This window comes from Fusarium keratoplasticum, chromosome 3 (genome assembly GCF_025433545.1).
Source record: "Fusarium keratoplasticum isolate Fu6.1 chromosome 3, whole genome shotgun sequence".
NCBI classification, from domain to species: domain Eukaryota; kingdom Fungi; phylum Ascomycota; class Sordariomycetes; order Hypocreales; family Nectriaceae; genus Fusarium; species Fusarium keratoplasticum.
In genome coordinates this window covers 3173515-3188311 of record NC_070531.1, presented here as the reverse complement: position 1 = coordinate 3188311, position 14797 = coordinate 3173515, and the positions used below count along the sequence as shown (strand labels likewise).

Below are 14797 nucleotides of genomic sequence, written 5' to 3'. Positions count from 1 at the left end.
GTGGTACAACCCAGTCTGGCAGCCACGAGATAGGAACCAAGCTTTTGTCTGAATCCGAGCCATGCTTGCGTGCTGTCTCTGATTCAGTGCCGTCTCCGCCATGGTCCAGAAAAGGGCTTGTGATGCCTGTCATAAGAGAAAGGTACGTACCTGGAACCAACCCTCGGTCACACCAGCTCTTTTATCCATAATCCTGGATATCTGGACCCTCTCTGTTTCCCATGATCGGACCATCTCTTGGCACCCTTGGTAGTCGATCAGAAGAACATTCTTCCTTGTGGGGATGCATTTCCATGTCTACTGACACTGGGTGGACGACACACAGATCCAATGCGATTCCACCAGTTCCAAGACACCCTGCAACTGGTGTGAACATCACGGCTTGGCTTGTACATTTAACCGGGTTAGAGGCCGGAAGAAGAAGGCAAAGCCCAGGTGAGTGGTGTTGGCTCGGCCCATCGACATGCACCTAAGCTCGATAAAGCGGTGGGCAAACCCCCATTCGACATGCTAACTCGCCCCCAGAACCACTCAAAGCTCCGAACAAAGTCTTGCAAAGAGACTGGAGCGCATCGAAGATGCATTGGCTCAAACTCTTGCTCGTCAACGTGGTACCGATACCTCGTTGACATCAGTCCCCTCCAAACCCTCAACTCCTACTTCCACAAGTGTAACAACAACACCAGCGCCTCGCACCAGCTTGGACGAGACTACCAGGTCCTCGATAAGTTTGGGCGAACAGTTTGACGCATTTGGGTCGCCATATGTATCACAATTATCGCAATGCCCGCCTATCCCATCGACGCCGAGCGGCTTCACTAGCACCGTTTCATTCGGTCAGATTCATTACGGTGGCTGCCACTTTGGGCGGATCAGCCAACACAATGGCATGCCGATACTTTCTGCCGAAGGAATAAAGTGGCTGTCTTCGAGGACTGGTGAGGATGTTTCGTTTCAAAAGTTCCAACCCCTCTCTCCACGACAACGACTATTCTCCTCCACATCCTCCGTCTCCAACTACTACAACAGCCCTTCCGACCTGTATGAGCTTCCCGATAGGAAGCTTGTCGACAAAATCCTCCATGTATACCTCCACTCCGCCTTTCGACTTGTGTTTCCCGTCATCGACCGCGTCCTGTTTGAAGATACCCTTACCTTGGCATATGAATCCTCAACCGAGCCTCTATCTCTTGACCAGATCAGTGCCAAATCTTGTGTCTATGCCTTCATCTCCATCATCTGCCTGTTCCAAGGCAGGGTGTCAGAGATTCCTTATCTCGACAGCGATGCCTGTGCCCAGAAGGCGCACTATCTTTTGACAGATGCTCTTGAGGACACCAGCATTACAAGTCTTCAGGCTGTCTTTATGCTGGTATGTCTCACACAGGTATCCTGAGAATCCATCAAGTCATACTAACCTTTTTTAGCATATGCACCAAACCTTCTCTGGGCACTTGCAGTCGGCCGCTATGCTGCATGCCATAGCTTGCCGCATCATATTCATGCTTGGCGGGCATACATATACTCCCACCAAAGCCCATGGTACCGACGCCACTCGTGAAGAGCGCGAAACACGACAACTCCGAATGCTGTTCTGGTTGTGCTATATCTTTGACAAAGATATTGCCTTGAGAACCGGCCAGCCTCCTTTGATGTCTGACGACTACTGCGATCTCACCCTCCCTGAGGACTACATGAGTTGCTATTTCTACCTCCCAGATCTCGATGAGAACCTTTCATCACCATCCTATAACGATGAAAAGCTTATACCTCATCTTCCGGGAGATCCCCGACTGAGCCACCTCAAGGACAAGACAAGTCGCCTCCTCTACTCAGCACAAGCTGCCAAGAAGTCAGATGCAGAACTGCTTCGCGATATCCGTGAGCTTGATGAAGAACTCGAAGCTTGGCGACTATCGATCCCACCGGACTTTCGGCCTGCACTGTCGATAACTGAGAAATCCAAGGTGACGCTTGCGGGAATGCAGCTTCCCCGAAGCATGCGACACATCACGTTGCATCTGGAATATCATCATCTTATGACTGCTATCCACCGTGCGAGTGGGCGATGCTGCGGCATGTCATCCGAGAACAATTCTGAGGATGGAGAATGGAAGGGAGGCATACAGTCTAGCATCGCCCTCTCGCTGGAGGCCAGCCGCTCCACGATCGTGTATTTGAGGGCGGCCATCGACGGACTTGCGGGCGAAGCGTTCTGGTAAGAGTTGTTCCACAAGTTCCGCGCTTGCTCTGTTGTTTCAATCACTGACTTGTACTCACAGGGTCGTCGTCTTTTATCCTACGGCCGCGATGATGAGTCTGTTTTTCAACCTTCTCATGAACCCGCTTGAGGAACAGGCTCAGGCAGATCTGGAACTTCTCAGCTCCGCTGCAGGTTTAGTCAGGCAGCTGCCGGTGAGACGGCTTACACCTCACGAGCTTACATACATGAAGCTGGTCAACGATTTTGTGACTGAGCTGATCCGGCTTTGCAAATGCGCAATCGCAAAGGCCACAAAGGAACGGGAACAGAGGAACCGTGAATTGGAGTTGATGAGTATCTAATGAGCAGATTTTGGGAGGCACATTGCTTAGCGTGACAGTCTTTTCGCGGGTTTACATTGCTCGCTTTGCATCTCTGGATTTTTGGTTTCGGGTGCTCTCTTAGAGGATATTAGACATGTAGGATACGGGGTTGGGTTGTTTCAAGGCAGGTTATAATTAGATTTTCTGTTACATTCTCAAACTCTTCTGCCCTCTGACTTGTACCCATGTCCTGGGCAGTCGACGAGGTTCTGAGACCCCTGTCACGCGAGGTAAAAGCTACTTATTCTAGCAAGTAGTCGCCGCCAAGATGAAAGTACCCACTAACACATGCTAGCTACTCTTAATCCTAGTTGATGCGGTACATTTGTGTGCGAACTCTTCAGCTATCCAAGAGATACAGACGCATCTCCGCTCAGGATATGATCAGAACCAAGGACTGCGATCTTGTTTAAATAATTTATGAAAGTATTTGTATGAAAAGAGTTTTTTACTTATTCTAGACTTCCATGCTCTGTTAGAGGAAGAGGAGTTTCTGGAAAATTTTCAAGCTCTAGGGTACGGCAAGCCGATCACCATTTTCAGTTGTTGTCTTAATCACACAAATCAGTCTGTGGAGAGCTCTCTAGGTACGTTCGTTTCTCCTAGAAACAAAATGTTCAAGTCTCATTACAGGAATTGCACGATGATGCAAGGATTGCGCCTTGCTCGCTAATATTAAATATCCATCACTTGATGACCCATGCCCAGCCGGGTTCCACTTGGATATTGCAAGTGAAAGGAGTTTATACAATACAATACATTGATAGATAGGTAAGTATTGCGACTATTCGGGGTATCCAGAGTAATGCTACCTGCCTGGGTGTCTATAGCAGAGTGATAGTAAACCTGCAAATATCTAAGGAAAAGGTTATTGAGATCCTTCACTGCTGGAAATACAACATGTTGGTGTCGTCGTGAATAATGGTGACTTTGTTGACTTGGCGCGCATTAAAGTCATTTGTCGTCGTTCCCATAACGCCTTCATCGTGCTGAGTAGCTTCAGCAATCCTTACTGTCTTATCACTATCAGTCATGTCTTCTGGAACTCATTCAAAGGCTTGGGCGGCATGTTGGAAATAACCTTTTTGAAACCTCATCTTGCCTCAAAATGGCAACTTGACTACGGCGTCTGGCTTTTGTTGATACCAATAGACTGTGCACTTGAGATTGGCCCTATAAGCTCGAGGGCTCACGCGTACCCATCGACAAGACTCGCGATGTCATGAGGCAGCAAGGGACACTAGTCAGAATTTCGAACTGCGTTGGGAAATGTACCATTGGATATATTTAATATATAGCTCGCTCTAATGTTATAACATGTGACTAGAGTCGCTTAGAAGGGGACAATGTTGGCTGCCCAGAACAGCTCGCCTCGCGCATAGCTATCGGTCAGAGGCTCGATGTTATCGATAGAGCATGCTTTAGCAGCAGGTTTGCCATTGAATCTGGCGTCGAGCCAGGCTTCGATATCGGCACGAGCCGACTCGAGAACTTGGCCGTGGCCCATCTCGGGATACAGCTTGGCATGGATCGGGCTCTTGGGATAGGATGAGCAAGTAAGGTTGAAATCCTCCATAGTCAGGACCGCAGGCGTGATGGTGTCGTTGACACCCTGGATCACCAGCAGCGGCGCAGCAAGCGGATAAGGGCCTTGGCCATTGTACCGGACCGCCCATTCATTGGTGGCGGGATGCTGGAGCCAGCTGGTGTTCTTGAAGAGTTGCTCAGGGCTGAGAGTACCAACAGCAGCAAAGCCAGTCTGGAAGCAGGAATTGTCGAGGACTTGGAGTCGTTGCTGAGTAACATCCGCGAGATAGTCCTCAACCTTGATTTGCTTCGGGAAAAGCTTGGCAAGGGACTGAAGAAAGTATACAGAGAATGGGCCTCCACCAGTTCCCGTCTGCTTCCACGAGAGTGGGATCAGCTTCTGAGGTCGCAGAGCAGGCGCAGCAGCTACAGCTCCGATGAACTCGCCAGCTTTGAGAAGGCGCTCTTCGCCCTTTCGCGCAAGACGCTCAGCGGTACGCCAAGCTGTCATGCCTCCCTCGCTATGTCCAAAAACTGCCCATTTGCGACTCAAGAAGTTTCCGATGACCTTTCTGGCGGCAACAACCGAGTACGCAACATCAGCCGCGTGCAGGAAACCAGCCTCATACATAAATCCCTGTGGAATGTCGGATCCCTGACCAGAGTAGTCAGGGGCAATGACGGCATAGCCAGATTCGGCCAGGATAAAGGGCGCCTTCCAGTCATAGTAGAGGCCTCTGTTGTTGGTTGTCGAGCAGAGGCGACTACGCCCGGCAGTGCCATGTGTCCAGACGACAGTCCGAAGCTTCCGAGGCTCTCCAGGAGTTGACAGAGACCGATGAAACGGGAGCAAGGCCCATGCGGTTGCGGGGATAGTGCTGTTATTAATATCCTCGGTGGCGTACATGAAGCGGTAAAGACTTAGGCTGGCGGGGATCGTCCAGTTGCGACTGAGTAGCGCAGCGGGCACAGCCTCCCAGCGGAGAATGTCACCTGGCTTAGCCGAGGAGATATTCGCCGGGGTACTGTAGAAGGGATCGCTGATAATGTCGCTTACCCAAAGCTTGGACTCGGACTCGTAGGTTCCCTGGATGGCAGCTTGACAAGCAGCATCGCAACCCTTCTGGCAGTTGGTGTCGCAGATGCTTTGCTGAGCGCAAGCGGCTCCAAGGAGACCAACCAAAGAGAGGAGAAAGCGCATTTTGAGAGAATGAATTAGTCAAGATGGAGCTGAGTGCGCCAAGATGGTTGGCTTGGTGCGTTGATCACGACACAGAGCGAACCTTTATATAGACATGTTCTCGTTAACATCTGTTCCGCAATCGCATGACCCTTTATTTACCATTCCGAAAGAACCGAAACGAGGGGTTTCAAGCAGTACGATTAAGGAAAGTGGTTATCCCTTGTCAGTTCTCTCAAGGTCTGTATAGAGTAATGCAGTCCGTGGAGGCGCATGGTGTGGCCTGACCGCCCAATGATTCCCTTCTCTCGAACAACAACTGTCAAAATAAAGTTTAATAATCATATGCCGTGGAGACATGCCGATAATGCTAGAGCTCCAGCTATAGGCGGAACATGGATTTTGATACTATAGTTGATCATGGTGAACAAGTCGGGGGCGCATACAAGTGCCTATTTGGGCAGGTGTTGCCGCCGATCTATCGACTTTGGGCTAATTGACCGAGGTGAGGACCTGGCGGGGTTATCTTCAATTACTTTCGTCTATACCGAGGCGTCCTTCATTTATCGGAGCTCCTTTTGTCAAGAAAAGCTGGATTCTCGGAAATCTTTCTGCAACATTCCGAGGGCTTATCATCAGGGCGTCGATAGCTACGTGAAAGGTCCTCAAGTGCACTCCGGGATCTTTGAGGTGCTGCTCAAAGCAATGATTGACGCCAAGGATAACGCGGTAACCCCTGTCTCAAAATCGCCCTAGTCCTTCAGCTGCTTCAATCATATATGTAATTTCCTCGCTTACTTGTTCTTATGCTTAGATGTAGATTGCAAAGTCGCCTCATCTTCTGATTCCTAGCTTCAACACCTCGCAACCGCCACTGCATCAACCCTTCGGTAGTGGCTTCGCATTCTTGGGCTGCTCAAGGACGTTCAACCTTAACCTGAAAGCCATCACCCGACTTGGTCACTTCGAAAGAGGCAGAGCTGCGCGGCTTGAGAGTCTTGACAATCGAGATGCCAGGCGCAGTGAATGTGTATCTGACATCCCGTCCATTGCTAGGGCCGCTGTGGTAGAGCTGGACTCGGTAATTGTTATTACCGAGATTGGTTACCACAAACTGGTAGTCTCGGGTGCCGCGGGTGACCGAGTCTGCAGGCCACCCAAAGGTCTCGCCGCCATCCTCCCATCGAGGAGCGAGGTGCCTCTCTTCAAGCTGTTGATTCGAGGGCGAGGTAGAGTCGCTGCGAGGCTCGGCCTCATAACTGCGCACAACAATAGCAGCACTGTCCTGGCTGTCGACGGCGGCCGCTGCCGAGAATGTGACGAGGGCAAGGACACTGAGAACAGTTACAGGCCGCATAATGTTGGTATTTTAAAGAGACTTGTTTATCAGTACTTAAAAGGAGAAGATTGAAGGTGATGGTGATGGTGATGCTCTCATGCGAGATTCAGGTTGTTCTTATACCTGATTTTAGTGACAGTTGCTCTCCACCATGCCTCATGGAAAGATTCAGCCAAGTATTTTATTCCGTATTTCCCAGTATTTTCCACCTATCGGGCTCATATATCTACATATTTATGAATAATCCCGGCCTCTCAATGCCTCGCCACGTAACATTGTGCCCATTTCTGCACTGACGCCATCAAGAGAATGCAACGCAAGACCGTGATTGCACCAGAAGCCAGAGAAATGACGGGTGCCGCGGGAAGCGTTGCTTGCGACTATATAAGGCCTGCCACCTCAGGGTTGAAACAAGGATTTAGCATCGGGAGGAATTGAACTTTGATTTTGATCATCTTCTTCCAATGTTTTAGATTTCTGACATATGCTTTACTGAGTTTTGGATTAAACAATGATTTGCGTTAATATAGTGTACTATGCCGTGAGGGTTTTATCCCGTTGCGTGCTAAAAACTGTACTTGCGACTATGACAAACCGTTGAAATAGACACACCAACTATGATATATATATTGCGGTACATTCGAAGTATATTCCATTTTCATATTCTCCTATAAAAGCACTGTTTCTTATCATGGTTAAAACCGTCTTTAAAAAGTAGTATTGGGGAACATGAATAAATATGGACTTTTCCTGCATCCTGCTTATCCCTCCTCATATGCCACGCATCCCTATATCGATAGTACCTAGCGACAGTCCAAACCACCCGGGCTACTGCCATGGTGCTGCCAATAACCATTGGACAATGTGTGGTGGTGCAAGCCCGGTCAGGTGGGGTATCACGGCTCCGTTACGCCGGCTTCATCACACGGCTCCGTACCTGGAGCATCGGAGCCGCTCCCGCTCATGTGCTTCCGGAACCGGAGCTAAAAGATGACGGCAGGCAAGCAATTTGGATGTCGCATCTTATATAGACAACGGGATAAGAAATGGTTTTGGGAGGAAATGTAGTGAGTCCCTCCCGACAGTGATGTATCATATTCTCTTTTCCCACATTCTCCACTGTTACCTGAAGCTGACCCTGTGCTGGTCTCTCTGGTGAACACAATCTTTAGGAGATCTTCTAAGCTTCATGTGGCCATATTGCAACCCTTTCAGGGATGCCAACCGGGTGGGTGTGGTGCGGAGCCGCAATTGCAGCCTGGCATTAACACTACTGATGCTACCTTGGGGAGGATCTGGGGAAGGGATTGGTGGAGGTTACCCCAGATTAACAAGCTCTTAAGCGTGGGGTAGGGCTGAGATGGGCTGTCCCAAGGTGCCGGCCTTGAACGCCTAGAACTTCAACAAATGCGTCAAGGCCAAATGACAAGTCTGCTTGGCCTCTCTCTGTCACCCTCAGACAGCCAACCCAGCAGGTCTCGCGTGAACCAACACAAGGCCTGGGGCGGGTTGATTCTCTATTGCTGTATCATTGCATCCCATTGACTAAGACTTCTATACATGAGCACCAGAAGCCTTACCCAAGTCTCGCTCTGTCTATCAGGGCCAGAGCCGTATTGTCTAGGTGTCATAATTAGAGTACAGAGGAGGAAAAATGCCTTTGTAATCATAACTGTGGAAGATCTTTCCTCTTAGAAGCTTAGTGTTCAAAGGAGCTGGCCCTTCATGCAGCCTTCAATGGTTCTTGGACTTGAATCCTTGCGGGAGGTGCGGATCCGAGTATCGTGTTGAGGTCACGATGACAAGTTTACGCCCATTACCGCCCTTATCTCCTGAAAAAGAGGACCTAAAGACGTTTGAATATATGTAGTGTTCCTTCATGTAGGACTTGAGTTTGTATAAATAGGCAGATAATTCCACTTCCACTTCCACCTGCGTAACCAGAGACAGGCCATTTCCCCTTCTTCAACCAGTACCAAAACAGTCTAATACGCAATGCGAATATCGACTTGCACTATTTCCTTTCTCGCCCACGATCCTAAGTAGTCGCTACTTTAACCTAAGCCAGTGGTGAATTCAGGGTGAGCTAATAAGAAATATGGGTCGCTAGTTCTAGTTTTAGCCCCCAGTAATTAATAAAAATAGAATAACTCTATAATAAGTAATATCATAGATGCTTACTTATATACTATATATAGCTTGCTTAATCCTTACTTTAGTGAAATTAGAGATAAATATATAGTATCTTATTATTAATTACCGGTATATCCCCCTAGTTAAGATTATCCTAGTATTTATATTAATTTTATAATAATATTTATATTATACTAACTAAGTAAGAAACTTCTAGTACTAGACTAATATAATTACTTATCTAGGGCATTAAGTTAATAAATAATAAGTCTAATAAAATAGATAGATAGCTTCTCTATTACCCTAATAGAATATAGAGGAATTAATATAGTTAATAATATATTACTTTAATCTACCTTACCGGCGCTAGAATATTATAGGGTTAGCCTAATAATAATAATACCGAGGTAAATATACCTATATCTAGGCGCCCTTATATATCTGAGATTAATTAGAAGAAAAGATACCGGCTTAGCTATTCCTTAAGATAAAAAGTAATATAAGAGAGTAGTAGTCTAAGATAATTATGGCGAGAGGGCATTAGATAGAAATCTTAGTAGCTAATAATAATAGTAGAGTTTATATCCCTAAGCATAAGATAATAGGCATATACTTATGCCTTAGAAGAATAATTAGGTATTCTTAGATAAAGGATAAATATATAATACTTAAATATAGCCTTAATTAATAAAAATAATATAATAAGTGTGACGATCGTACTTTTCCCAAGGGATAAACCGGTCGTGCTGGGTTTATGTTGGCAGGGGATTATGTTGCGTAACCTTGAAGGGTGGTGTAAGTCACGTCTGGTAATGTGCTCAAAGGTATTGAGTGTAACCAAGTTGTATTGATAGCTGAGGTAGCTAATACATAAGAAAGTGCAATGAGCGTGTTCTATATACTTGGGCTTCCTTGAGTGAAGCCGATCGCGAGAGGGCGCGATGTCGTTCCAGGACCGACGCGGTCCAGGAACGATGTCGGTCCTTAGTGTGTCGGTCCCGTTGTGATTGGTGGTTCGGAACTCGGGAATTGTGGAGAACACGTGACGTAACCGCGAGGGTCGTAACAATAAGCCCCTAAGATTCAACTTATAATATCTCTAAGGCTATTAAAGTTAGTTTCTTTCTTATAGTATACTTATGCCTTAGGCTACTTATAGGTGCCCTATAATAATACCTAGATATAAGATAAGGTATACTAAGAAATATCTAACTTTATCTTCGGGTTAGTTAAGAAAGATCCGCGGAGTGGTTAGGCCCCTCTGATAGTGCTGCCTTAGGCTCCCCGTTAGCTATTATTCTCGTGTCATCCTTACTCTGATGCTCTGATGCTTAGATGCTATGTAATAACTCTTTTAGTTCTGCCTCACTTCTATTTACCTGCCCTCTCATTGGCCCATCCGAAGTCTACCTCGGTTTGGTCACATATTAAGCACTAAGTGCGTTTACTATGCGCCTTTCTGCTTCCTCTTGATATTGCCTAACCGACTAGAGATCACGAGTCATAGGTAAATAGCCAATAGTCATAGAGATATCCTTGTCTGGTATCTCTAAGAACTCTGCCTTGCCGATGAGAGGAATCTAATCCCTAGCGATAAATAAAATAGCGCGTTAAGGGGGTTCTTTTATCTGCGTAACTCTATTAGTATAACTCGGTAGTTAGGTAATTAGCTTAAATAGAACGAGACGGTTATGCCTCGCTTTTTTATAAGTAGCGCCTTATCTTAGGCTCGGAGAGGTTAATAGGAAGAACTTAGGCCGGGCTCTTATGGGCTATGGGATCTATGCTATTTAACTATAGTATATAAGCTAAGTAATACTACTTATCTTCCGCTTAATATACTATAATCTAATCCCTTATCTTTTTTCTTCCTAGGCATATAGTAACTTAAATATAATATCTATTATTTTTAATGCTAGATAATAGAAGCTAGGTAATACTTTACTTCTCTTGCTTCTTAGGCGGTTACTTTATCGCTAGGCGATAAGAAGGCACTCCTAGCTTCTAGGAGGTCTAAGGAAATAATAATTTAGATTCCCTCTAATATCGACTCTGATATAGAAGACAACGACGATAAGGGTTAAGACTTTAATAACTCGTAATCTTATATAATAATTACCTTAATTAGCATCCTAGACCATTTAGGTAAGTCTTAATACTATGGTTCTTTTCTCCGGTGAGAGGTCCTAATAACCGATATATAGATAGCACAGGCACTAAACCTAGCGAAACTAAGTTAGGCCGCCACCAGCATAGACACTACGCCAATAGCGTCCATAGCTCGAGTAGAAAATACCTCAACTTGGCTAAACGAGTCACAAGTGGCATAGAATACGCGTGATTCCCCTTTAGTATATATACGCTATCCGCGTACTACTAACCCTATTGAGGTGATCTAGACGCTACTCTTAGATAGCAAAGCGTTTATAAGCACTTCATACCACGATAGTATCCCTGGATCCCCCGTAACGTAACCCGCAACGAGAATATCACCATGATGAAGCAACACTGCGGGAGTAGAAGGTGTTGTGTTGTTGAAAGGTCTAAGTTACATGTATCTGAGAGGAGCACAGCTCCTCACATAGTATCCACATCCCAGCCACCAGCAGATCGGACCATCTTGGTCATACGGTCTCAACACACCAGACACACATCAAGGGCAATACTTCAACGACACAAGCTGCGGATCCGTTGATGCTGAGACTCAGACCAGCGTGGCTAACAGGCAGGCCGTCTAATCTGGGTTGGTCTGAGTAGCCTGTTGCTTCAGTGTTGCCGTTGGCCCGTTATGCTCTTAGTACCTACTAAGTCGAAGGCATGTCTACTAGACATCACACCGTCTGCACTGCAGACTCTGCACTGGCCTGAAACCATTGCCTTGCAACTTTCGCGTCGTGCTCCGTACATGGGCATTCATACCCGCGATATTATGTCTCCTAGTAGGACTTCGAGCCTCGTGCCGTCCTATACCGCAGACTCTAACGTCCCGTCCACCTCCAACCCCGGTTGATGACGGTCCTGAGGCCACGCCCGCCACGCCCGCCACGCCAGACGAGACAGATTTCCCACAATGCGAATTTGATATCGACTGGAAGAACATCTGGCACTGCGGAAAACGACTTGGGAACGGAGTACGGCACTGGCTTTGCAGACTCTGCCATGAAAAGAAGAGCTATTCAACAACTCTGTGCACCTCATCAGGGACATCCCACGCCGCAACTCGTGACGTCTTTATTAATATTTCCACTCGTGCTTCATCACAACATGTTACTGGTGACGGGCTTCATCCGAGGTGTCGCTACCGTGCGCAGAGTCTGACTGGGGAGTGCCCTTCATTGCCTGCGTCAACTGGGCTTGGAAAAGCCACAATGCTCCGCCACAGGCTGATAAGATTACGATGATACAAACGTATTTGCCTGTGGCTGGTGTCCGAGATCGTAAGTCATCATTCGGCAGTAAAAAATGCTTAGAGGATCACCGGACCAGATTCGGGGTCGTCTGCCGCCGGAGTGTGAGGGGTCGGGGTTAATGATGATTGACCGATAGTGTAGATTGGGTTCTAGTTATAAGACGTAGCGCAAGGAGGTCAAAAGAGAAGGACAAGATCGCTCTGCCCCTGGCTCGGGGGAAATATCTAGTATCACGTGAAACTACACGTAATAGCCTTTAGGCTGCAGGGGTGCTAGGGCCCCGTTTCAGAATCGGAATCGAGACCCTGTTGTCAAGGCTCATGCCAGAATCGACGGCATCCATGTCGCATCGGAAAAAGGGTCTCCCGAAATACACGTGAGGGAAGACAATGGAAGGTCATAGAAGTCTAGACAACACGCTGATGGCTTACCGGCACCATTGCGGGGCAACAACTCTTGCCATGGCGTTTTCTGGGACCTTGTGAAATCGCTCTTTCTAGCACCATCAGCGTCGTTGGAGGACCTGGCTAAAGGCCCATGAACCTGCTCGGTCTGAGATGCGATGCCGGCTCCGAGGTCTTACTGTTCATCCATGCACTTTGCCCGCCCCGGGGGAGGGGGCGAGTTCTTCACGGTCCCGCACGAGCAAATGAGTGGGTCGCATGGACATAGCCTGGTGAGGTGTGAACACCTGACGGGAGGCCGGCCAAACCTTCATCCCTTCAAGTTCGGGACACATGACGAGGGCCATCTGACCCACGAGAAAGGCTGATGGCGGATCCGCTTAGTGTTGTTTCCGGGCTTTTGGCCATCGTTACTGCTACAATACAGTCGAGCAAGGTGCTTTACCAGACTGTCCAGAGTCTTAGGGACCATCCTCGCTCTGTTCGGCAGCTGAGAGATGAGCTCGACGCTCTTGGTGGTGTCCTCCAGTCCCTGGAGGCTTCTGCCGGACACGAACCTTCTATCCTTGTTCCGCTGAAGCTTCCACTCGAGCAGTGTACCAAAGCAAGTGCGGATTTTCAGACGCTGATAGTCAGATACACTAGACATTCTGAAGGGCAGGGAAACATCAGCGTCAGAGACTGGGCAAAGCTCAGGTACATGGACAATGACATTAATGGCTTCACGGCTATGCTGGCTGGGTATAAATCCACCATCGCCATCGCTTTAGCAGATGCAAACCTGTCAGATAACCCACTTCCTACACCAGCTATTTGGCTGACCCAAACGACCAGGCGTTCGAGCACGGTGACCCTTCAAGTCCTCAATGAATACAAAGATATGATTCGAGATACGAAGCAAGACCTCGAGAACCATCTCGAGGAGATCACGCCCAAATCGCAATCTTTGACGAGGCATGGCGACATCCCCTCTGGAGCAGAACCCGCAGATATAGAGCGCTTTCGCAATGAACGCGAGACAACCGAGCAGTGTCTCGAAATTTGCTCGCAGGTGCTATCCCATATCAACGGACTGAGGCTTTTGCCAGTGGCGAAGGGGGAAGCACCGTGTGGCGCCACGCCCGTTGGCTTATCTACCCAGGATCTGGAGTAATGAATGCCGGCAGGCTGTCATGCAGCTCGTCGTATTAGCGGGTCGCAGTGGCAGTGTAGTGTTGGTAGATTTGTTACGCTGACATCTATTGATTTGGCGTCTTGCAGGGCATGCACCATTGCTTATTCTTGCACAGCAAAGGCAGAACGGATCATGTGGGTGTTTCCCTTTTAAAGATAAATTCCATAGCAATTCATTCACGCTTGGTTTCAATATCATCCGACGCGGCTCTTCCTTCTTGAAAAGCTCTCTAGTAACAGCGTAGTAGCCAGAACTCACCACAAAAGCCTCAAAAGTTTGTGCACCGCCATGACTCCAAAGTTCCCGTGTGATGGAAGCTGTTAGGCGCCCGAACGAGGTTTCGATATGAGCGGGTCCTGACCTGAGTTTAACTTTGGACTCTACTTTCGTACGCTTTTACACCATGGCATCCATATTCCAAGGGAGGGAAGGGTCTCAGGCAGCAGTCTTAAAATAGCCTTTTCAATTTAAGGCCGTCTGTATGGTGCTTGGGCTGCTATTTTGGACAAAGCGTGTCGGCTGTTGGCGGCTGCTGTGTGCCAAGTACTCAGTAAGTACCCATACCCCTGTGCACTATCTGAGCGTCGCATGAGGGACTAGATCATCTGTTAAGATAACCGCTTTGTGACTATGAGATCTACTTGCAACAGAAATGGGTCGGCGGCTAAGCTCCCTGGACTCCCGTTGATTTCCTTCTGATTTCGTCCCCCCCGTTTCGTCCTTTCGTCCTTTTGGTGGCATTCTGACAGAGACTCATTCACAGTACTCGCGATATTCTCTAACGATCCCGTTGTTCTCGCTGCGCACGCTTTTTGCGGATTTCATTGGTGAGTTTCAGGATCTTTTCCTCGTTCTCATGGCCCTCGATCCAGGACTTGCCTTGTTTCAGCTCCGCGCGCTGTTCAAGCTTGGTGATCTTGGGGTTACAGGGTACCACAAACCTATGGCTCCTGGTCGAGGAACATAGCTGACAAATCTGGCTTAGCCACTATCAACTTGGCCCAACAAGCCTTGTTAGAGCGATGGAACCTGGCACCTACATCA

General features: G+C 47.9%; 4 protein-coding genes across 4 annotated transcripts; 2 read left to right on the top strand and 2 right to left on the bottom strand.

Moving 5' to 3' along the window:
• Positions 1 to 100: 100 nt before the first annotated feature.
• Positions 101 to 2565, top strand: NCS57_00431200 (Zn(2)-C6 fungal-type domain-containing protein; the record flags this gene model as incomplete). The annotated part of the gene is made up of 5 exons (XM_053054277.1): positions 101 to 142; positions 326 to 435; positions 526 to 1372; positions 1428 to 2218; positions 2283 to 2565. The coding sequence occupies 5 exons, from the start codon at positions 101 to 103 to the stop codon at positions 2563 to 2565; spliced, it is 2073 nt and encodes a 690-aa protein (XP_052916437.1).
• Positions 2566 to 3919: 1354 nt separating this feature from the next.
• NCS57_00431100 (Hydrolase-4 domain-containing protein) lies at positions 3920 to 5314 on the bottom strand (the record flags this gene model as incomplete). The annotated part of the gene is made up of 1 exon (XM_053054276.1): positions 3920 to 5314. The coding sequence occupies one exon, from the start codon at positions 5312 to 5314 to the stop codon at positions 3920 to 3922; it is 1395 nt and encodes a 464-aa protein (XP_052916436.1).
• An 895-nt stretch (positions 5315 to 6209) lies between these two features.
• NCS57_00431000 (uncharacterized protein) lies at positions 6210 to 6650 on the bottom strand (the record flags this gene model as incomplete). Its single annotated transcript, XM_053054275.1, has 1 exon — positions 6210 to 6650. The coding sequence occupies one exon, from the start codon at positions 6648 to 6650 to the stop codon at positions 6210 to 6212; it is 441 nt and encodes a 146-aa protein (XP_052916435.1).
• Positions 6651 to 12946: 6296 nt separating this feature from the next.
• Positions 12947 to 13732, top strand: NCS57_00430900 (Helo-like-N domain-containing protein; the record flags this gene model as incomplete). Its single annotated transcript, XM_053054274.1, has 2 exons — positions 12947 to 13362; positions 13414 to 13732. The coding sequence occupies 2 exons, from the start codon at positions 12947 to 12949 to the stop codon at positions 13730 to 13732; spliced, it is 735 nt and encodes a 244-aa protein (XP_052916434.1).
• Between the last annotated feature and the right edge of the window lie 1065 nt (positions 13733 to 14797).